Source organism: Arvicanthis niloticus, chromosome 16, assembly GCF_011762505.2.
Source record: "Arvicanthis niloticus isolate mArvNil1 chromosome 16, mArvNil1.pat.X, whole genome shotgun sequence".
Lineage (NCBI taxonomy): Eukaryota > Metazoa > Chordata > Mammalia > Rodentia > Muridae > Arvicanthis > Arvicanthis niloticus.
In genome coordinates, this window is record NC_047673.1 from 72,205,896 (window position 1) to 72,230,816 (window position 24,921).

The following is a 24,921-nucleotide window of genomic DNA, read 5'->3' on the forward strand; positions in this document are numbered from 1 at the left end:
TTGTGGCTGGCTCACGGTTCCTAAGGCACAGGGCTCAAGTCTCTTGAGCAACTCGGGAGTGACAAGGAGCTGAGGGACACAGCCTTGGGCTCCATCCCAGTGTTTTATGATTATTGTTCTCCTGAGGCGCCGCCTTCCCGTGTCTTGACTCCGCCTGGAGGCGCGTTCTGGAGCAACTCGGCCGCCTGCAGTTTCCTCCTTAGGAGTTCCCGCCCCCTCTGGCACCGCCCCCATGATCTGCGCATGCGCCTGCCTTTGCCGCCCGGTGTGCGCTCCAGTCCCCCCCTTTCCTCAAGCCTCCGGGCGCGCTGCGGGCGGGGCTTCGCGGGGGCGGGGCCAGCACGCCTCCGTGGGGACCCGACAGGGATTAGTTGGTTTCGCCGAGAAGGAGGTGGGAGTCGCGAGTGCCGAGACAAAGCCGCGTCCAGGGGACCGGCGAGGGGAGTGGGCCCGGGGCTCGGTGGCGTCCCGGTCGGCTGAGGGGACTCGAGCGCCGCTGCCTCGCAACAGGTCTGCCGCCGGGCGCGCGGCCTCGTTCTCGCTCAGCTTCCCCGGCCCCGCGACCCCCCGGCCACTTCTGCTCGGCCAGGCCGCGGCCAGACCCCCGCTTCCATGCGGTTCGGGTCCAAAATGATGCCGGTAAGCGGGTGGGCGTGCTGGAGCCCGGAAGTGCACGGGGCGGAGGGGCCGGGTCAGCCGAGCGGGTCTAGCTCCGGGCTTCGGGGCTCTGAGGCTGTCTCTCCCTTTCCCCGCGACGGTCGCGATGCTGCCTCGCAGGCAGTGCGGCAGCCTGGGCCGCTGCTCCAAACTTTGCCTCTCGGATGAGACCTTTGGGGAGCTTGTTTTGAAGGTCAAGAGCCGGGAAACCTTGTTCTTAGCCAATTTCTTTTAATTATTTTGAAGCTTTATACTGAAGTGAAGCATAATGCTTGAAAAGGATTGTCTTTCTTTTTCTTTCTGCCAATTATTTGCCTTCTTCTTCTTTTTTTAACTTGAATTTCGATCTGATGTCGGCGATAGCAGCCAAGTCACCCTATCTATCTCTTTGTGGAAACAGGTTTTAGTAAATGCAGCCTTGAAAGTTTTAGTTCGGGGGGGGGGGTGGGGGGAAACTTTGCGCCTCGCTCCCCTGGCTTTTTTCTGCAAGACCTCTTAAGAAAGATGAGCGAATTCTTTTGGCATCTGACTTGGCCAGCGTCACAGGTGACTTGCAGGTTGGATGGAGGTGTTTCTAAAAAGCCCCCTTTCCTTTAGAGCACAAGATCTGGCTGGTTGTGGTGGCTTCCTGCAGCCGTGTATTTATTTCCTCGTGGGTGCTGTATTTGCTCTTCTCTCAGGATTAATCACAATCAACTTAAGTCTTTTTAAAAAATAATAATATTTTTAATATATTCTTTGAAAAGGTCACATGTTGTAGTCATATCCATCCCTAAACCCCCCCCACCCCACTCATGTTCTTATGTTCTTTTTTGTTTTGTTTTTTTTGTTTTTTGCTTTTTGAGACAGGGTTTCTCTGTGTAGCCCAGGCTGTCCTGGAACTTACTCTGTAGACCAGTCAATTCATGTTAAAGCGTCACTTTTTAAGAAAACAAAACGATAAAAACTTTAAACAACTTTTTTTTTTTTTTTTTTGCTTTTGTAAAATCCAAGTAATACAGTGTTAAAATTTGTGTTTAAATGTTCTGTTCTGTTTTGTTTTTGTAATTACACATGCAGAATATACTATATTTGTCTCTTTGCCCCTTTGTGTTTTGGAAGTGTTCCTAAATATTTCTACGTTGGACACAAACACATAATAATTTGGTTATTTGGGTTTAGGTGGCTTGGGATGGTTACTTTTGCTAAGAGTCGAGACTTTGGAATTGTTAGCATTTTGTAACTTCTGGTTTAGTCTGGTTTGTAACTTCTGGTTTATTAAGTTAGGGCTTTGATGTGAATATCTTAAAATACATACCTTGATAATGATAGACTGTTTTGTTAACTTCTTTATTTTTTTTATTTCACTGTTGTGAAAAACCTTTTACAGATTGCCATCAGCTTTCCCTGACTAGTGAAAGGAAAATAATAGGTGTTTTAGTTGCAGGATGATTTCTTCCTGAAAGATCAGTTTAATATCAAGGTACCCTTTGTTTTTTGTTTTATGTAAGGGTGTTTTTCTCCAAACTACATAGCAGATTATCAGAATTCTTGTAAAAAGTTATGAATCTTGGGACTAAAATTAATTAAGCAAGTGTGGTGGCTTTGACTGCTTTTCTGATGTTGGAGTAGACATTTAACAGGAGCAGTGGAGAGTGCACTGTACTAGCTTCGAGATTTGATGCTCTTTGGAAGTTTGCACAGCATTAATGATCCTAGGTGTTTAAGAAAAACTTGTCTCTCATCTATATCACCTGTGTCTTGGGGTTGGAATGCCAATCCTTAGGGTGGTTTGGAAAATCGGGGTCACTGTTTATGAAGGACAGTGCCTGTTTTGGAAAGGTGCTAGATAAAATTCCTGAATTAGCAACAGTGATTAAACATGAGATTCTTAGTCTGTGATAGATAAAAATGTGCTACATTTTTATTTAGCATCCTTGTGTTCTTTTTACAAGGATTTATTTTATGTATGCCTATGTACCATGTGTGTGCCTGGTGCCCACAGAGGTCAGAGGAGGTCATCAGATCTCCTGGAAACAAAGTTATGAATGGTCTTGAGTGGCTATGTAGGTGTTGGGAATTGAACCCAGGACCTCTAGAATAACAATTTCTCTTAATGGCTAAGTCATCTTTCCAGCACTCTAGCCTCATGTTGCATATGCTTTATACTTGTGTTATTAGGGTACCTGAAAATAAAACTTCTGCATGTGTGGTACTTGGGATCCAACCCAGGGCCTTGTATTATATGCTAGACAAGCATTCTGTCACTGAGCTATAAAGCCCTTAAAGGAATATTTTGGTTCTTTGAGATAAGATCTTGCTGTGTAGTACCTGGCTGGTGTGGTACTTACTCTGCAGCCCAGGCTGTCCTTTGGCAGTCCTCCTGCAACAGCATCTGGAGTGCTGGGATAACAGACATGGGTTATCCCAGCACTGGCTTAAAACCATTTTCTTAAATGTGGTTTTCTTTTTTAGCTTTTACAATGCTTCGAGGTGTAGTCTGGTATGAGTAAGGTTTTGTTCTATTAGTATTACTTTGGAAAACTAATCAGTTTATCAGCAAAAGCATGATGATACTAATGAAAAGACAGGCATTCAGAACATAGACCAGTTGCCTTGATTCACTTTTTTAAAAATGTAAAATACATTCTGTGGCACTGAGCACATTCCTTGGTTTGCTTTGGAAGGTATTTTTGAGTTCTACTGAATTATATTAAATATATATGAACAGATGGTATTCATGTATTTTGCTACCAAATAGTGCAGACTCAAGTAGTTTTTCTTTGTGTGGCACATGAAGTGATAATTGGCTACAAACCCAGAAGTGAAGATGTGTTTTGGTAGGCTATCTAAAAATAAGTAGAGAATCACAGTGGAGCTAATGAAAGGGTACTGTGCTGGGCATGACAGTCACTCTCGTTTGCAGATAGATACCTGCCATGGTTAGCATTCCTTGTTCTGTGGTATCTACACCACTCAGTGAGGAGAAACTGACTTTGTAGTCGACACCTTACCTTCAGTTACGAAGGGTTATTTGTACTTGGAGAGAGCGGCTTTTTAGTGTTCCATTCATTGTAATTGATTTTCAAATGGAGGCAATAATCCAAAACAAAAATTCTTTCCCACTTGAAAATTATACTAGATTTCTTTTATGTATTACTTTCACTTGGTGAAGTGTTATATTCCAACAAAAATATGTTTTTATGAAAGAGCTTACATTTGTTGCTCTTTTCTGAAAACATTTTCATGAAAATTTCTGTTCATATCTGCTATTGAAATAGCAAGTTGAAAAGCAAACATCACCTATGGAAAACCCCACCCCACAGAAGGCCAGAGGGCTTGAATTTGCCTATATGGGAGCGAGCACTTGGCATACTCATGCCGACTGTGGCCTGTGCTGCCCTAGATTATCTGCCGGTGTCTTGTACACAGTGTGGCTATTGTGAGTGAGGAGCTGAACGTGAAAAGATGACTTCATTTTAATTATGTTTAAATGGCTGTATGTTCCTGGTGGTGCTAATGTTCCTGGTGGTGACTGTTGGGCATGTGCAATCAAACCGGATGTCGTCATACCTTAGGTAATGTTTTCCAGACACAGCAACTTATTTTAAAAGCTCAGTTGACCTGACCATGGTTTAGTTTTAAATTTGTGCCGTGTTTTCTGTCAGTGCTGCAGGGGTGTAATTACTTGGTGCTGGAAAACAAAATCTGATTCCTTGAGCTTCCGGCATGGGTTGCAGCAACTTGGCTATCACAGGGACTCCTTTAGCACTTTGACACGTGATCAACAGCTTTTCTATTTCTGTAGTTTTGCTTTGTGCAAAGCCTAACTTCTGCTTGAATACTGTATTTTAAAAGTCCAGTTTTATTTGCCAGGATTTTCCAAGCTGAAATTGTGTTTTCAAAAAAAATTTTTTTTTTTTTTTTGAATTACAGATGTGGAGCATTGAGCCTGTGTGGCTGTGCTCTGAAAGAATTCCTTCCAGTTAAATAGGAGTATAGGAAGGTAGTGTGTGTTGGGCTTCATTCCAGATCGAAGTTTGGGCTAAGTTCTTAAAAATGAGTTTCTGTCTCTAGAGAGTTGTAATTCTCAAAGGCTGTTGAATCACTATTTTTAAAAGTGTGCAAAAAAAAAAAAATCTCACATTTTATGTGTTTCAGTTTTGTGGCCCTGTGATTTCAATTATATTACATGTGAAACACTTGAAATTTTGTTTTGTTTTCTTCAGAGAAGTCTGACTTTGTATAAGGAAGTGTAAGCAAGTGCGTGCTGCCCCATATTGTAAACACTCAAGTGAATTAGCTCATCTGGAAGGGGCCTTGGACGGTCATTCTTAGTCTTTTAGGAAGAGCTAGCAGGCCCCTCTGCCTCAGACAATGAGGACTTTCTGCACTGGAGTTGTGGTTTGTTTGTTTTGTTTTTTGTTTTTTTGGTAGAATATCATTAAGAATCATTTAATTGATACTTTTTTAAAAATTTCATTTAATCTTTTTTTTAAGGTCCAGATTTTATCCCCCTCCCAGTCCACCCTCTGACTGTTCCACATCCCCCCTGCCCCCACGTCACCACGAGGATGCTATCACCCCCTCACTCCCACCTCTAGACCTCCCTACTCCCTGGGGCCTCCAGTCTCTTGAGAGTTAGGTGCATCTTATCAGACTGAGTCCAGACCTGGCAGTCCTCTGCTGTATATGTGTTAGGGGACTCATATGCTGCCTGGTTGGTGGCCCAGTGTCTGAGAGATCTTGGGCATCCAGGTTAGTTGAGGCTGCCACTCCTCCTACAGGGTCACCCTGCTCTTCAGCTTCTTAAAGCTTTTCCTAATTCAGTCACAGGGGTCAGCAGCGTCTGTTCATTGGTTGGATGTAAATATCTGCATCTGACTCTTTGAGCTGCTTGTTGTGTCTTTTGGAGGGCAGTCATAATAGGGTCCTTTTTGTGAGTACACCATACCCTCAGTAATAGTGTTAGGCCTTGCCCAAATTGGGCCTGTCGTTGGACCTCCTTTTCCTCAGGCTTTTCTCCACTTCTCCCCCCCCACCCCCCCAGGGTTTCTTTGTGTAGCCCTGGCTGTCCTGGAACTCACTCTGTAGACCAGGCTGGCCTCGAACTCAGAAATCCACTTGCCTCTGCCTCCCAAGTGCTGGGATTAAATTTTCTCCACTTTTGTCCCTGCAGTTCTTTCAGATAGGAACAATTATGGGCCAGATGTTTTTGTTTTTAATTTAATTTATTTGTGTTTTTGTATTGGATATTTTATTTACATTTCAGATGTGATCATTTTCCTCCCACCCAGGAACGCCCTATCCCATCCCCCCTCCTCCTGCTTCTATGAGGATGTGCCCCCACCCACCCTCCCATTCCCACCTCCCACCTACGAATTCCCCCACACTGGGGCATCCAGTCTTCACCATACCAAGGACTTCCTCTCCCACCTATGCCCAACAATGTCATCCTCCCCTACATATACAGCTGGAGCCATGGTTCCCTCCCTATGTGCTCCCAGGCTGGTGGTTTAGACCCTGGGAGCTCTGGTTGGTTGGTATTGTTGCTCTCCCCATGGGGTAGCAAACCCTTTCAGCTCCTTCAGTCTTCTCTCTCACTCTTCCATTGGGAACCACATGATCAGTTCAGTGGTTACCTGTGAGCATCTGCCTTTGTATATTTCAGGCTCTGGCAGACCTCAAAGGAGACAGCGATATCAGGCTCCTGTGAGCATGCACTTCCAGGCATCCACATCAGCATCTGTCTTTGGTAACTAACTGCACAAGGGATGGATACCCAGGTGGAACAGTCTCCGGATGTTTCTGTCCTACGCTTTGTCTCCATATTTGCTCCCATGAGTATTTTGTTACTCCTTCTAAGAAGGACCAAAGCACCCACACTTTGGTCTTCCTTGTTCATGAGCTTCATGTGGTCTGTGAGTTGTATTTTGGATATTGCGAGCTTTTGGGCTAATATCCAATTATCAGTGAGTGCATACCATGTGTGTTCTTTTGTGACTGGGTTACCTCACTCAGGATAATATTTTCTACTTCCATCCATTTGCCTAAGAATCTCTCAAATTCGTTTTTTAAAGGCTGAGAAATATTCTATTGTGTAAATGTACCACATTTTCTGTATCTATTCCTCTGTTGAAGGACATCTGGGTTCTTTCCAGCTTTTGGCTATTATAAATAAGGCTGCTATGAACATAGTAGAGCATATATCCTTGTTATATGTTGGAGCATCTTCTGGGTATATGCCCAGGAGTGGTATAGCTGGGTCCTTAGGTAATGCTTTGTTCAATTTTCTGAGAACCACCAGACTGATTTCCAGAGTGGTTGTACCAGCTTGCAATCCCACCAACAATGGAGGAGTGTTCCTCTTTCTCCACATCCTTGCCAGCATCTGCTATCACCTGAGTTTTTGATCTTAGCCATTCTGACTGGTGTGAGGTAGAATCTCAGGGTTGTTTTGATTTGCATTTCCCTGATGACTAAGGATGTTGAACATTTCTTTAGGTACTTCTTGGCCATTTGAGTTTCCTCAGTTGAGAATTCTTTGTTTAGCTCTGTACCCCATTTTTTAAAATAGAGTTATTTGGTTGTCTGGAGTCTAATTTCTTGAGTTCTTTGTATACCTTGGATATTAACCCTCTATCGGATGTAGGATTGGTAAAGATCTTTTCTCAATCTGTTGGTTGCTGTTTTGTCCTATTGACAGTGTCCTTTGCCTTAAAGAAGCTTTGCAATTTTATGAGGTTCCATTTGTCAATGCGTGATCTTAGAGCATAAGCCATTGATGTTCTGTTCAGGAACTTTTCCCCTGTGCCTAGGTATTCAAGGGTCTTCCCCACCTCCTCTTCTATTAGTTTTAGTGTATCTGGTTTTATGTGAAGGTCCTTTATCCACTTGGACTTGAGCTTTATACAAGGAGATAAGAATGGATCAATTTGCATTCTTCTACATGCTGACCTCAAGTTGAACCAGCACATTTGTTGAAAATGCTATCCTTTTTCTATTGTACAGTTTTAACTCCTTTGTCAACGATCAAGTGACCATAGGTGTGTGGGTTCATTTCTGGGTCTTCAGTTCTATTCCATTGATCTTCCTGCCTGTCTCTGTACCAATACCATGCAGTTTTTATCACTATTGCTCTGTAGTATAGTTTGAGGTCAGGGACGGTGATTCCCCCAGAGGTTCTTTTATTGTTGAGAGTAGTTTTCGCTATCCTGGGTTTTTTGCTATTCCAAATGAATTTGAGGATTGCTCTTTCTATCTCTGTGAAGAATTGAGTGGAAATTTTGATGGGGATTGCATTGAATATGAGGATTGCTTTTGGCAAGATGGCCATTTTTACTATATTAATTCTGCCAATCCAGGAGCATGGGAGATCTTTCCATCTTCTGAGATCTTCTTCGATTTCTTTCTTCAGAGACTTGAAGTTCTTGTCATACAGATCTTTCACTTGCTTGGTTAGATTCACACCAAGGTATTTTATATTATTTGTAACTATTGTGAAGGGTGTCATTTCCCTAATTTCTTTCTCAGGCTGTTTATCCTTTGAGTAGAGGAAGGCTACTGATTTGTTTGAGTTGATTTTATATCCAGCCACTTTGCTGAAGTTGTTTATCAGGTTTAGGAGTTCTCTGGTGGAAGTTTTAGGGTCATTTAAGTATACTATCAAATCATCTGCAAATAGTGAAATTTTGACTTCTTCCTTTCCTATTTGTATCCCTTTGACTTCCTTTTGTTGTCTAATTGCTCTGGCTAGAACTTCCAGTACTATATTGAATAGGTAGGGTGAGGGTGGGCAGCCTTGTCTAGTCCCTGATCTTAGTGGGATTGCTTCAAGTTTCTCTCCATTTAGTTTGATGTTGGCTACTGGTTTGCTGTATATTGCTTTTACTATGTTTATGTATGGGCCTTGAATTCCTGATCTTTCCAAGACTTTTAACATGAAGAGATGTTGAATTTTGTCAAATGCTTTCTCAGCATCTAGTGAGATGATCATGTGTTTTTTTTTTCTTTGAGTTTGTTTATGTAGTGGATTACATTGATGGATTTCCAGATATTGAACCATCCCTGCATTCCTGGGATGAAGCCTACTTGATCATGATGGATGATTGTGTTGATGTGTTTTTGGATTCAGTTTGCCAGAATTTTATTGAGTATTTTTGCATTGATATTCATAAGGGAGATTGGTCTGAAATTTTCTTTCTTTGTTCTGTCTTTGTGTGGTTTAGGTATGAGTGTAATTGTAGCTTCATAGAACGAATTGGGTGTTGTTCCTTCTGTTTCTATTTTGTGGAATAGTTTGAAGAGAATTGATATTAGGTCTTCTTGGAAGGTATGATAGAATTCTGCACTAAAACCATCTTGTCCTGGGCTTTTTTTGTTGGGGAGACTGTTAATGATGGCTGCTATTTCTTTAGGGGTTATGGGACTGTTTAGATGGTTTATCTGCTCCTGATTTAACTTTGGTACCTGGTATCTGTCTAGAAAATTGTCCATTTTATCTAGATTTTCCAGTTTTGTTGATTTTTCCATTTTTTTTTTTTTTTTTTTTTTTTTGCTTTGTAATAGGATCTGATGATTTTTAAAAAAATTTCCTTAATATCTGTTATGTCTCCCTTTTCAGTTCTGATTTTATTAATTTGTATACTGTCTCTGTGCCCTCTGGTTAGTCTGGCTAAGGGTTTATCTAGCTTGTTGATTTTCTCAAAGAACCAGCTCCTGGTTTTGTTGATTCTTTGTATAGTTCTTTTTGTTTCTACTTGGTTGATTTCAGCCCCAAGTTTGATTATTTCCTGCTGTCCACTCCTCTTGGGTGTATTTGCTTCTTTTTGTTCTAGAGCTTTCAGGTGTGCTGTCAAGTTGTTAGTGTATGCTCTCTCCAGTTTCTTTTTGTAGGCACTTAGAGCTATGAGTTTTCCTCTTAGCACTGCTTTCATGGGGTCCCACAAGTTTTGGTATGTTGTGTCCTCATTTTCATTAAATTCTAAAAAGTCTTTAATTTCTTTCTGTATTTCTTCCTTGACCAAATCATTGTTTAGTAGAGCGTTGTTTAGTTTCCACATGTGTGTGGACTTTCCATTGTTTTTGTTATTATTGAAGACCAGCCTTAGTCTGTGGTGATTTGATAGGATGCAAGGGATTATTTCAATCTTTTTGTATCTGTTGAGGCCTGTTTTGTGACCAGTTATATGGTCTATTTTGGAGAAGGTACCATGAGGTGCTGAGACAAAGGTATATTCTTTTGTTTTAGAATGAAATGTTCTATAGATATCGGTTAAATCCATTTGGTTCATAACTTCTGTTAATTTCATTGTGTCTCTGTTTAGTTTCTGTCTCCATGATCTGTCCATTGCTGAGAGTTCTGTGTTGAAATCCTCCACTATTATTGTGTGAGCTGCAATGTGTGCTTTAAACTTTAATAAAGTTTCTTTTATGTATGTGGGTGCCCTTGCATTTGGAGCATAGATGTTCAGAATTGAGAGTTCATCTTGGTCAATTTTTCCTTTGATAAATTTGAAGTGTCCTTATCTTTTTTGATTACTTTTGGTTGAAATTTGATTTTATTTGATATAAAACAATATAATAGAATGGCTACTTCAGCTTGTCTCTTGGGACCATTTGCTTTGAAAATTGTTTTCCAGCCTTTTACTCTGAGGTAGTGTCTGTCTTTGTCATCGAGGTGCATTTCCTGTATGCAGTAAAATTCTGCGTGCTGTTTATGTATCCATCCTGATAGTCTACATCTTTTTATTGGGGAATTGAGTCCATTGATGTTAAGAGATATTAAGGAAAAATGATTGTTGCTTCCTGTTATTTTTGTTATTAGAGGTGGAATTATGTTTGTGTAATTATCTTCTTTTGGGGTTGTTGGAAGACTACTTTCTTGCTTTTTCTAGGTTGTAGTTTCCCTCCTTGTGTTGGAGTTTTCCATCCATTATCCTTTGAAGTTCTGGATTTGTGGGAAGATATTGTGTCATGGAATATCTTGGTTTCTCCATCTACAGTAATTGAGAGTTTTGCTGGGTATAGTAGTCTTGGCTGGCATTTGTGTTCTCTTAGGGTCTGTATGGTATCAATCCAGGATCTTCTGGCTTTTATAGTCTCTGGTGAGAAGTCTGGTGTAATTCTTATAGGTCTGCCTTTATATGTTACTTTACCTTTTTTTCTTACTACTTTTAGTATTTTTTTTTTTGTTTTGTGTATTTGATGTTTTATTATGTGATGGGAGGAATTTCTTTTCTGGTCTAGTCTATTTGGAGTTCTGTAAGCTTCTTGTATGTTCATGGATATCTCTTTCTTTAAGTTAGGGAAGTTTTCCTCTATAATTTTGTTGAAGATATTTATTGGCCCTTTAAGTTGGGAACCTTCACTCTCATCTATACCTATTATTTTTAGGTTTGGTCTTCTCATTGTGTCCTGGATTTCCTGGATGTTTTGGGTTAGGAGCTTTTTGCATTTTGCATTTTCTTTGACAGTTGTGTCAATGTTTTCCATGGTATCTTCTGCACCTGAGATTCTCTCTTCTATCTCTTGTATTCTGTTGCTGATGCTTGCGTCTATGACTTCTGATCTTTTTCCTAGGTTTTCTATCTCCAGGGTAGTCTCCCTTTGAGATTTCTTTATTGTTTCTACTTCCATTTTTAGATTCTGAATGTTTGTTTAATTCCTTCACCTGTTTGGTTGTGTTTTCTTGCAATTTTTAAAAGGGATTTTTATGTTTCCTCTTTAGGACTTCTACATGTTTACCTGTGTTCCCTGTACTTTTTTTTTTTAATATATATATATATATATATATATATATATATATATATTTTTTTTTTTTTTTTTTTTTTTTTTTTTTATTTTTTGGTTTTTCGAGACAGGGTTTCTCTGTGTAGTCCTGGCTGTCCTGGAACTCACTCTGTAGACCAGGCTGGCCTCGAACTCAGAAATCGGCCTGCCTCTACCTCCCAAGTGCTGGGATTAAAGGCATGCGCCACCACTGCCTGGCATTCCCTGTACTTTTTAAAGGGAGTTATTTATGTCCTTCTTAAAGTCCTCTATCATCATCATGAGAAGTGATTTTAATTCTGAATCTTGCTTTTCTGGTGTGATGGGTTGTCCAGGGCTTGCTATGGTGGGAGAACTGGGTTCTGATGATGCCCAAGTAACTTTGGTTTCTGTTGCTTATGTTCTTGAGCTTACCTTTTGCCATCTGGTTAACTCTAGTGTTCACTGTCTCTTGACTGGAGCCTGTTTTTCCAGTTATCTTGCTTGTGTCAGAACTTCTCAGAATCTAGATGTCTCTGTGATCCTGTGATCCTGAGCTCCTGGGTGGAAGAACTCTTGAGACTCAGGCTGCCTCTGTGATCCCGAAATCCTGCTGCTCTGAGTGCAGTGGTTCTTCTAGGATGGCTCAGGATAAGGTGTCTTCATGGGAGCAGACTAGCCAGTTGTCTGCCCCAGCCAAAAGGACCAAGTGAGGGGCAGAAGGGAAGTGGTATTCCGGAGGGGCGGGGTTTGGGTGGCTGAAGGGTCCTGAGTGCCCGAGGCTCCTAGTTATAGCTCTGAGGCATAGGGTAGTGGGAGAGGGTTCTTACCTGTTGCTCTGAGTGCAGCTGCACTGGAGCTGTTAAGGAATACTGTTGCCCCTTATCCCTTGGTGATCTACTGCAGTGTGGCACTCCTTAAAAAGTTTCTAAAAGCTGTCTTAACAAGGATCCCTTGTGAAATTTGCAGATCGACCAGGTTTTCTTCAGTTCAAATGGGATAATTGTGTAGCAGGGCATGCTGGTCTGATGCGTTCATGTGTTATAAACCTCTCCCTAGATTTTTCCACTAACAAGTATCTCAAAGAATAAGAGGCATAGGACATAAGAGCTTAGAAATCCAGAGTGTTCTTTTCAGCTCATGCCACTTAATCTAAACACTTAAGCTAAACACTAAATACTGGGTTTTGATAATATGTTAGGTACATTTTTCTCTAATCAGTTAGAGTGGGAAAATGTAAATAATAAAATGACCACATTTGAAATGTATTCTTAGTTGGAGACTTTTAAGATTCTACATCTATATTGAATGTAGAAGTTTTGGTTACAGGAGCTCTTTAGGGAAGCAGGAAGCATGAAGGAGGCAGCATTATTAAAACACTAAATACCCGGGCAGTGGTGGCACACGCCTTTAATCCCAGCACTTGGGATTTCTGAGTTCGAGGACAGCCTGGTCTACAGAGTGAGTTCCAGGACAGCCAGAGCTACACAGAGAAACCCTGTCTTGAAAAACAAAAACAAAAGCAAAACAAACAAACAAACAAAAAACCCTAAACAAACAAACAAACAAACCACTAAATACCACTAAAGGTGGTGGTCTACACCTTTAATCCTATCATTCAGAAGGCAGAGAAGTATGTGTATCCCTGTGAGTTTGAGGTCAGCCTGGTATACAGAGTGAGCTCCAGGACAGCCAGGGAATATAGAGAAACCGTGTCTGGAAAAAAAAACAAAAATACTAAATACTGTTTTATCAGAGAAATGCAACGTCTTAATTGTGGGTAAGAAACATAGCAAGTATGTTTTTTGGTTGTGATAGCTTTTTTCTATGTAAAATAATTTAAAAGATGTTTTGTTTAGTTTATACTAGCACCAGATTGTCAGTGAAAATAAATGCCCAGTTGACTGATCATAACAATTTGACTTCTGAAATACAGTAGTTGCTTTCTTAGGAAATTTTAAAAAGAGTATGTGTATGTGTGTGATTCTGTGTGTGTGTGTGTGTGTGTGTGTGTGTGTGTGTGTGTGTAAATGTGAATGTGAATGTATGTGCAGGTGCCTGTGGAGGCCAGAGGTACCAAATCCCTTGGAGCTTAGAAATTTAGGTAGATTTCAAACGTATCTATGAAAAGCCCTATAGAAACATAATGTTATAGAAAATACAATGAACAATGATAAAGTACCAATTTAAGCTACTGGTGATAATAAAAAGGATGGCTTAGGGCACTTTATTGATCTTCCACTGTGGGACAAACTGTTTGAAAACCTGGAGTTGGAGGTGGGTTGAGGAGGTATAAGAAACCTCACTGCCCTGCAGGTCAGGCAGAGGCCTCTATTGGAGCTCCGTTGGCTGACACAGCCCAGTGGCCTAGAGAGAGCTCAGTAGCTGATCTCCTTGTTGCACAGCACAGTCGATCTTTCTGTTCTCATTCAGTTGAATTTGAAGCTCAAGGTTGTTTCAGTAGTTTGCTCCTGGCCATTCTACTGAAGTCAGATTTGAACTAGCTACTTGCAGGTATATGCTCTGTTCAAGTTTGCAAGCCTATGGTTTGGGCTATGATATTTCTGAACATTGCGGAACAAACAGTTGGCATGTTATTTTGGCTAATGGCTAATGGCTAATGGCTAATGGCTAATGATAACTTCAAATATTGTTCTTCAGAGGCTAGAAGAAGGCTCAGTGATTAAGGGCACTTGTTCTTGCAAGGGACTGGAATTGACTTCTCAGCACCCAAGTCAGATGGTTGAGAACAGCTTCTGCCCTGGGGATCCAACAATCACTTCTAACCACTACAGGCAACTACACACATATGGCATATACTCTCTCACACACATATATGCACATAAATAAAAATCAATCTTAAAAACTTACCTCCAGAATGCAACTAAAACAATTTCCCCTACTACTGTAGAGAGCACCTCAGATCTTTCTCATTTGTAGAGAGGGAGAAGGGACTTAATTATGAAGGATGTCTGATAAACCTGGTGGAACTTGTAAACAGGGTTTGAAAGAGATAGTGTTGAAAACAAAACAAACAGACAAAGGGTGGGACAGAGGCACTGAGAAATGTTGAAGATGGAAACGGAAATTCAACAACCATTTCCAGTTGGTTGGATGGTGCACAAAGATCTGAAGAAGTGTGGAGATGGTGGTAGGGTGGGGACATCTCTTGCACACTCAGGACTGTATGGTGAGTTCAATGTCAGGACTGATTTGGATGGAATCCTGATTGGCTTCTTCATTTTTTCTCATGATGGCTATTTGGGGACAGCACATACTCAATACGTGTTAAGCGAATGTATGCAGTATTTCAGGCTCCTTTCTGAGTCTTATGGATACAGAACAGGACAACTTTCAGGGAGACTACTTTTCATGCATGGAGCTTGGAGAGGTGGAGACAAGTGCAAAAGGAAGTAATGGCCTTAGCTGGGATGTAAGTTGGCTAATGTAGCTGCTTTGTATTGAGTAGTCAGGAAACTGACATTTCTGCTGGATTTGTGGCAGGAGGCAGAGGGCCAACACTGAAGATTCCCATAAACAGTTCAGATGGACAGAATCCTTAGTGTCTGTGGCAGAGACCTATCATGAAGCATTAGAAATTGCTAGACCAGAGCTCTGAGGGCCAGAGAATGTTAGGAAGTAAGGAAGAGCGCTGGCAGCATGGAGATTTTCTATACAAGAGCAGACACTTGAGGAAAGCAGGATACTGAGAGTTGGCATGACCTGATAACTAGAAAGGCTTGTTCCATGGAGAAAGGACTCTGGGGTACCATGTGGAAGGGTTGGAGAGGGCTGTTCACTGTGAGAGTAGACAAAACACCAAGGGCCTAGCCGATGGTACAGACTGGTTTGGAGAATCTGAGTTTACCACTTGCTCTGCCAGCTTGCTTTAGATGAAATTGAGAGGTCCCTGGGGTGAGAGGAGAAATAGTAGATTTCCTAGGGTTGGGAATCAGAACAAGGTGGAAATCAAGCTATTTACCTGTCATTCATTTCTTCACTTCCCATCCTGTATTGAGATTGTTAGGGCCTTGCACACGTTGTCCACAGCACTTGGTCTTAAAACAACAGCAAACCCCCTAATTATTTATTTTAAAAATGTATTTTATCTCTGTGTATGTTCGTTTACCATGTGCATGCCTGGTGCCTGTAGAGGGCAGAAGAGGGTGTCAGAGCCCCTGGGATTGGAGCCACAGTGTGGGTGTCATAACTTGAGCCCAGGTCCTCTGAAGAACAGTCAGTGCTCTTAAACAGAGTCATCTCTCCAGCCTCATGGCCCCTTTCTCACTTTTGAGATAGGATCTCCATACATTTCCTAGTCTTGCTTAAACATATTCTGTGGCACAGGAAGACCTTACATTTATAATCCTCTTTTCTCAGCCTTCCAGATATACAGCTGGTTTATAGCCTGTGCCACCAGGCCCAGCTCAGGCTTTTAATTAATGAAGGTTTCACATTAGCATGCCTGCACAACCTTGTAAGTGCTTTAGAAAGCTTTGACCACATGGCTGTGTTACTCTAGCAGCTTCAGAACGTAACTGCTCCATGGTGTGTCTCTTTTGTTTTGAAGTCAGTGCTGTTTTCATGTTCCTAACAGGTGCAAAGTAGGCAGAAACCTAAGGAGATCAAGTCAAGCTACTTTAATTTGAGAAACCGTTTCTATGTCTTCTCCATCATACTAACTGTGGATAATGGCAGCTAGGCAGTGAGATACAGGGCATTTTTTGATGAACGTGTTTATTTTATAGAGTAGGAACACTATTTTTGAACAAAAGATTATCTTTTTTCTCTTATTTGGTATGTGTACGTGTGCAGTTGTACAGTACACATGTGGACCTCAGAGTACAACTTCAAGGGAGAAGGTTTCCTCCTACGGTGGCTCTGGAGATGCAGCTTGGCTGGGAGGCGTGCACAGCCAGCACTTACCTGTTGGGCTGTCTAGCTGGCCTCCAACACTGTCAGTTAAAGGTATCTAGGATCTTTGGTATATTGGCCATTGCTCTGTAGAGCCAGAGGTGCAGGCACTTACGCTCCTTCTTCCCTGTTTTTTTCCTTTAGCCCTTTGGTCAGTGTGCACCAGACTCTTATCTCCAGTCTCTTTTTCTCTTGGGGTGGTGCAGTGTTTACCTTGGTCATTATTTTTGTTCTAGTCTATACAAAAAAATGTGTATTCCTTGTGGTCTTTCTGAACAACAGTTTTTCCCTCTTCAGGATTCTTCAAGACAGACCTCTACTACAATATAATAAACTCCTTTATTATATTGATAACAAGTTTCTTTGTTACCCAGCCCAATGAAATTAAGCCCTGTTGACCAAGAATACATTCCATTTCAGACGTTTTAGCTACCTACAGGAAGTGATCAAAAGATTCAAAACACCAACGTCAGCATTTATAAGAGAGCATCTGGTGGCACTTACTGCTGTTTGCATGCTCCTGAGGAATCTCATTAGGGTGCTACAGGGTTTACTTGGGGTGTTTGCTTTTTCTCTTGCTCACAGACAGTTGTGTCCGTTTGCATCTTGCTGTTCATAGCCAGCTTTACTCCAGTGGACTTTGCCATCTTTCTGTGTGAGAGGCAAAATGAAATATTTAATACTACTTTGATGTAAAACAAATTATATAATCATAAAGTAGCATTGCCCACTTCAGGGAAGAGCACAGGAACATTAATCTAACATAGTAGTTGCAGATAGAAAGAATTTATTAAATACCTATTTTGCTCCTTTTAATTATTTGTGGCTATGACAGCTACTGATTCTTTTTATCTTTTCTTTTTTTTTTTTTTTTTCTTTCAAGACAGGGTTTCTCTGTGTAGCCCTGGCTGTCCTGGAACTCACTCTGTAGACCAGGCTGTCCTCGAACTCAGAAATCCGCCTGCCTCTGCCTCCCAAGTGCTGGGATTAAAGGCATGCGCCACCATTGCCCAGTGTGCAGATATCTTGAAGAGTAAAGAATAGATCAGAAAAAGTTGTACTCTGACCTTGTTTCAGTAGCCAAGGAGATGACTGCTCTGAGCCTTTTTCTTCATTGATAAAGAGAAAATAATACCTGTTCTGTTTGCTTGAGAGTTCATATAAGTCTTTGGATAATACCTGTGAAAGTAGCAGGTAAGACAGAAGTATACAGAGGTCTATTGTGTAACAGTGTTTATTTGCTGATGCACTGTGTTTAGTAAATCTGGTATTAACTTACAGTGAAGACAGTTCTTTTGAAGTTTTAAACTTCAGAGAGAGTTTAGTGTGAGTGAGGAATATGGAACAGTATTATTTAATACTATTGTTAAGTATGCTGGGTATTCTGGCCCAGCAGCAACAGAGTAGCATTCTCTGAGCTTGGTTAATCTTTATTTTTTCCAGTGTTGTCAAGGCACTATGTGTAAGGAGCGTCCATGCAACCTTGTTGGCTAAGTTGAGGCTTTAGAATCCACACTTCATGTGCTACAGTTATCAGAATTCACAAAGCCGGAGGTGATTAGCTTGAATGCACTCAGTTCATACTAGGAATCTTGACAGCATTTTAGCTTATTTTATATGATTTACTTACTGTTTTAACAGAATCCACTTTAATGTTTCTGGATTACTTTGTATGTGATAAGTGTTTTTATGAATTAGGGGACACCTTTGCAAAAAGGGGAGATGAAGGATCCCAAGAAAATGGGCTTTAAGCACTGAGGAGCAGAGCTCAGGTGCCTCCAAATCTTCTGGTCCCCAATGTGATGTCTGAGTTAGTTTCTGTCACTGTTCTCAGTTCTGCCCTGTTTTTTTTTTTTTTTTTTTAAATTGGATATTTTATTTACATTTCAGATGCCATCCCCTTTCCCCTTTCCCCTTTCCCCATTTCCCCTCCCTAGAAGACCCCTATCCCATGCCCCCTTCTCCTTTTTCTTTTATTCAATTTTTTTTTAATGTTAACCAAAGGCTTTATAAATTTGGTAATGCTCAATATCAATCAGAAGTGTAACCCAATACCCAACCTAGATATATCAACTATCTTTGACTGGCGGAGACATGTGAACATCAGCCTCCATGTCTGGCCCCCTTCTCTCTTTCTCTCTCTCATCACCTAGCTCCTTCTCTCCTCCTCCTCTCCTTATTCCTCTTCTTCCTCTCCGTACTCCTCCCACCTTAGCTCCTCCTACATATCACCCTTCCTGTTAAAATAAAACTTTTCTCTCAATAACTATACCAATTTGTGTCAGTAAGGTACAAGATAGACCTAATACCCAGTCCATCATTTTGTTGACTAACCAGAACCTCTGTCATCTCTCCTAACTTAGAGACTTAGTTCTGAACCTGGCTTTTTTTCTTGGCTTTAGAATGAATGTCAGCTGGAAACCATCCTCTCAAATCTTTTCTCTCAAAGTAAATAGCCAGGATTGGCTATGAGACTATAAGTTTTCAACCCCGTCAGAAATCCAGAATGACTGAGTTAACTGAAATTAATGGGAAGCACAAAGGATAGCTTCTAAAACTTAGCCAATTTATAGAGACTGCTGAACACCTGGACAGTCCCTATACTACAAAACGTTGGAACATTCAATCTTCAGCCTTCTGGCCCAGGATCACTGACAGACCTAATGATGCAGAATTATTAAGGGCTGATTACTCTGTCTTGGCAGATATAATCAGTCGACTATTCTGCAAGTGTGTCCTCTTCTGGACAGTAATTTGTCTGTAGATGGAAAGAGGCAATTCTTGCCTAGTGGCTGTCTCACCACAATTGGAGTAACTCCAAAGATGCTCAATTTCTTCTTAGAATCCAAGACAGGAAGCTGTCAGGAGCAGACAGGTCTCTAATAAAAATGAACATTAATACAGAAATGTTTGTAATGTCAATTCTGTGGACTTCTGATGTTTTGAAAACCAACTATCCATGTAAGGTAATCTGGACTGTTGTCTGTTAACTCCTCTCAGCTATTTCTAAAGAAAATATAGAAAACACCCTAACAATAAACTCAAAGCCATGAATTTTCTATAGGCCCTTAACTCACAGTCTAACCATCTCAAATCAGTTAAAAAAGTTAAGGAAGGACTAGGTCTAAGCCTTGTATTCCTAAATGTGTTATACAGGCACATTGCCCATGAGAGTATCAATATTCATCTCACTTTTATATCAATAAGAAGCTCATACCAATGAAAACCTTAAATTTGAAATCAAAGTAAATTTTGTACCATTTAAGAAATTATAACTTCATCTTGATAATAATTATTATGTGATGGGAGGTATGTCTTTTCTGGTCTAGTCTATTTGGTGTTCTATGGGCTTCTTGTATGTTTATGGGTACCTTGTTCTTTAGATTAGGGAAGTTTTCTTCTATAATTTTGTTGAAGATATTTATTGGCCCTTTAAATTGGGAATCTTCACTCTCATCTATATCTATTATCCTTAGGTTTGGTCTCCTCATTGTGTCCTGGATTTCCTGGATATTTTGTGTTAAGAACTTTTTTGCATTTTGCGTTTTCTTTGACAGTTGTGTCAATATTTCTATGGTATCTTCTGCACCTGAGATTCTCTCTTCTATCTCTTGTATTCTGTTGGTGATGCTTGTATCTATGACTCCTGATTTCTTTCCAAGGTTTTCTGTCTCCAGGGTCGTTTCCCTTTGTGATTTCTTGATTGTTTATACTTCAATTTTTATGTCCTGGATGGTTTTGTTCAATTCCTTTTCCTGTTCAGTTGTGTTCTCTTGTAATTCTTTAAGGGATTTTTATGTTTCCTCTTTAAGGGCTTCTACCTGTTTACTTGTGTTCTCAAATTTTTTGAGAGTGTTATTTATGTCCTTCTTAAAGTCCTCTATCATCATCATTAGAAGTGATTTTAAATCTGAATCTTGCTTTCCTGGTGATATGGGGGAATTCAGTACTTTCTAGTGAGGGAGAACTAGGTTCTAATGATGCCAAGTACCCTGGGTTGCTGATGCTTATGTTCTTGCGTTTGCCTTTTGCCATCTGGATCTCCTTAGTGCTACCTGCCCTGTCTCTGACTGGAGCCTGTCTTTCCTATTATCTTGGTTGTATCAGAACTGTGTGGGGTGGGTGTTACTATTGGAGTAAGAGCTGGGGCCCAAAATCTGCTCAGTGCTCAAGCCCAGACAGGAAGGAACCAGTGCTCCGGGTCAGGAGTGACTTCCTGGGTCCTTGTGGGTCCCAGTTACTCCCTGTTTGGGGCAGGCGGTGCTGTCTGCTTACCTAAGATACTGCCCAGGTTACAGCTTCAGGGAGCCCTGCTTCCTCTGGGTTCTGTGAGATTGGGGGCAGAGCTGTTGCCTGGGATCTGCTCAGTGCTCAAGCCCAGACTGGAAGGAACCAGTGCTCCGGGTCAGGAGTGACTTCCTGGGTCCTTGTGGGTCCCAGTTACTCCCTGTTTGGGGCAGGCGTTGCTGCTGTCTGCTTACCTAAGATACTGCCCGGGTTAGAGCTCCTGGGAGCCCCACTTCTTCTGGGTTCTGTGAGATTGGGGGCAGAGCTGCCGCCCAAGATCTGCTCAGTGCTCAGGCCCAAACTGGAAGGAGTGTGCTGCCCTTTCATAAGGAGGCTAGACAGCTTTCTCATTGGGATGGTGGCCAGAGGAGTTTCAACCTTCAAGGGAGGTCAAGTGACTTTTGGCAAACTCTTTAATTCCATAATGCTACTACTGTGTCACTGTGACCAGAGTGTAGATTCAACACATTCTGTGTGTGTGTCTGTGTATAAACCCCACACTTTTTCAATGGTCAGCATAGTCTCATTTGGTTATTTTAAAAGACAGTATCCTGGCATATCGTTTATCAAGTTCCCACAAGTTTCCATAGTCTCTGCATTCTTCATTCAGCATGAAAATTGGATACCTTTTATTTATTTTTTATGTGTGTTTTTTTCATTTTATTTTATTTTTTTAATTTAATTTTATATTTTATTTACATTTCAGATGCCATCCCCTTTCCCCATTTCCCCTCCCTAGAAAACCCCTGTCCCATGCCCCCCTTTCCTTTTTGCTTTTATACAATTTTTTAAAATGTTAATCAAAGGATTTATAAGTTCGGTAATGCTCAGTCAGAAGTGTAACCCAATACCCAATCTAGATATAAAAACTATCTTTGACTGGTGGAGACATGTGAACATCTGCCTCCATGCCCCCTCTCTCTTTCTCTCTCTCATCACCTAGCTTCTCCTCTTCTTCATCTTCTCTCCTTGTTCCATCTCTTCCTCTCAGTACTCCTTTCCACTTAGCTCCTCCTACATATCACTCTTCCTGTTAAAGTAAAACTTTTCTCTCAAAATACAATTAGAGCATACTTATTCCTAATTGTACCAGTGAGGTACAAGATAGTCCTAATACCCAGTCCATCATTTTGTTGACTAACAAGAACCTCTGTCATCTCTCCTAACTAAAACACTTACTTTTGATCCTGGCTTTTTTTTTTTTTTTTTGGCTTTAGAATGAATGTCAGCTGAAAACCATCTACTCAGATCTTTTCTCTCAAAGTAAATAGCCAGGATTGGCTATGAGACTATAGGTCTTCAACCCCGTCAGAAATCCAGAATGACTGAGTTAACTGAAGTTATGGGAAGCACTAAACGTAGCTTCTAAAACTTAGCCAATTTATAGAGACCACTGAACACCTGAAAAGCCCCTATACTACCGAATGTTGGAGCATCAAATCTTCAGCCTTCTGGCCCAGAGTCATCTGACAGACCTTAGTGATGCAGGATTATTAAGGGCTGATTACTCTGTCTAGGCAGATATAATCAGTCGACTATTCTGCATGTGTGTCCTTTTCTGGACAGTAATTTGTCTGTAGATGGAAAGAGGCAATTCTTGCCTAGTGGCTGTCACCACACAACTGGAGTAACTCCAAGGATGCTCAATTTCTTCTTAGAATCCATGACAGGAAGCTGTCAGGAGCAGACAGGTCTCTAATCAGAATGGACATTAATATATAAATGTTTGTAATGTCAATTCTATGGACTTCTGATTTTTTGAAAACCAACTATCCATGTAAGATAACCTGGACTGTTGTCTGTTAACTCCTCTCAGCTATTTCTAAATAATATATGGGAAACCTCCTAACAATAAACTCAAAGCCATGAATTTGCTATAGGCCCTTAACTCACAGTCTAACCATCCCAAATCAGTTAAAAAAGTTAAAGAAGGACTGGGTCTAGGCCTTGTATTCCTAAATGTGTTATACAGGCACAATGCCCATGAGAGTATCAATATTCATCTCAATTTTATATTAATAAGAAGCTCATACCAATGAAAACCTTAAATTTGAAATCAAAGTAAATTTTGTACCATTTAAGAAATTATAACTTCATCTTGATAATAATTATACAGATTTCTACCAATAGGTTATGGCTATGCAATAAATCCTAGCTAATCCTCCCTGTGAAAATTGGATACCTTTTAACAGGTGTTATTCTTCATACTGATGTGTACTGACTTCCATGGAGTAGGTGTTCATGGGATTGAATGAACAGGGTTCTTGTATTCATGAAACTGGTTTGCTGCTTGTTTGATTCTGCAACTTGAGGAATTAACAAAAATTTCAAATAATTTTGTAGCCATAGAAATGTGAATTCTTTCATAGCGGTGCTTTTTAAGATGTTTATTTTTACTAGGAGAAAGATTTACAGTAAGTTTTAATTATCTATTGAACTGGATTTATATATAGGCTCTTGTAGGTTTTGATATGCTAGCTAATTTTTACTTATTCTCATACTTTAGAGTAGAAATTGGATTTGATTGAAACATTTCAGTTTAAAGTTTTTGGAGTAGTTAATGCATACATGTGATATAAAAATTAGGTTTCCTTCTGTGCTCTGGCTCCTGTTTATTGTCCCCCACCATCAGCATCAGTTCTTACTCTGTTTTTATATATATCCTTCTAAAGAGAAGTGTAGTGCATCTGTAAGTATGTGTGTAACATTCACTCCTGAGGTCATCATATTGAAGCCAAACTTAGAGCAAACATCTGATTAGTGTTGTGCACTGTAGCCCAGAACTCGTGATCGAAAAAATCCTCCTGCTTCAGCTTCTTGAGTAGCTTGGACTACAGGTGTGCTCTACCACATCGGGCATGTATGGCATTCTCTAATCAGTTATGAAAGGATTCATGAAAAGATCTGTTTGATGGCTTGATCTAGCTCAGTTTTTGCAGTACAAATGAAACTGGTAGAAAATGATTTGCTTTTCCCTTCTATCTGAAGGCTGTGGGCCTACCCCAGCTCTACTCTGTGTTTCAGGGCAAGGATCTAAGGGGAATGCCGCCTGGGCAGACAAGACAAGTAATGGTTTCCCTCTGTTTCAGATGTTCCTGACAGTTTACCTCAGTAACAGTGAGCAGCACTTCACAGAAGTTCCTGTTACCCCAGAGACAATATGCAGAGATGTGGTGGATCTGTGCAAAGAACCTGGAGAGAGCGACTGCCATTTGGCTGAAGTGTGGTGTGGTTCTGGTATGGACCTGGCTTTCTGTTTGAGTTCTGCTATCTTCTGTTCCTTTTAGGTTCTAGGATTGGTACTGTGATTGGGGGTGGGGGTGGGGGTGTTGTTCACCTATAGACAGCAGGATAGCCTACACCTTAGAAGGTCATGTTCTTGCTCAACTTTTGGTGACCAGGGCTACACAGTGAAACCCTGTCTCAAAATACCAACCAGCCAGCCAGCCAGCCAGCCAGCCAACCAACCAACCAACCCCACCCAAACCCCACCAAACCACCACCAGCAACAAAAAGCTTTCCTTAATTAGAAATATGATGCTTTTCTTCTCTTCTTTGATGTTGGGATTGTCCTAGTTTCCTGTTGCTATGATAAAATAGTTCGAAACAACTTCTGAAGCATAGTTCAGGTTGTCATCCATTATGGTGGGGACATGAGAGCAGGAGGAGCTTGAGGGAGCTGGTCACAGTGTGACCACACTCCAGAAGCAGATTCAAATGCTTACTAGAATTTGAACTATAATCCCCAGAACTGAAGAAAAAGAAGCAAAAAAAAAAAAGAAAGCCATCCTCATCTCAAAGCTTTAAGTGTATTCTCCTGTTGCTTCCCTCCCTCCCTCCCTCCCTCCCTCCCTCCCTCCCTCCCTCTCACCTTCCTTTTTCATATCTTTTCTGCCTGCTCATGCATTTGCTTGGAGAACATTTCTTGGATGCCAGTGCACTCGATTTTGAGGGATGCAGAGATGGAAATTTCCTGCTTTCAGATGCCTCACAATGAGGAGCAGGTGTCAGCATGCTCCTGAAACAGTGCTGTGAGGACAGCAGCAGTAAGGGGTAGATGGATGTGCTTCATTCCCCAGAGGAAAGGGGTACCAGGGACAAAGATGAGTGCTCATACCCATTCTCCCCTCCCCTCCCAGGTTTGTGGTGGTTAGCGGAGAAGTGGGGTGTCTATTCAGAAATTTACCCCCTTTTGTGGGGAGACTATAGGCTTTGTGTGGTTTGTAGAAAGTGGTTATATCATCACTGTTACTCAAAGTAGAACCAGGACTGCATGTTGTTTGTTCCAACCAAGCAGATTAAGTTCAGGGTTAAGTCACAAAATTGGCTGCTGAA

At 41.0% G+C, this 24,921-nt stretch overlaps 1 protein-coding gene across 1 annotated transcript in view; it reads left to right on the forward strand.

Moving 5' to 3' along the window:
• Positions 1 to 316: 316 nt before the first annotated feature.
• The window catches only part of Tp53bp2 (tumor protein p53 binding protein 2), a 55,202-nt gene continuing 30,597 nt past the window's right edge, over positions 317 to 24,921 (forward strand). Inside the window, exons 1-2 of the mRNA XM_034520407.2 lie at positions 317 to 639; positions 23,676 to 23,823. Coding sequence (XP_034376298.1) covers positions 613 to 639; positions 23,676 to 23,823 — 175 coding nt within the window. The 5' untranslated portion in view covers positions 317 to 612. The remainder of the gene's footprint in view (positions 640 to 23,675; positions 23,824 to 24,921) is intronic.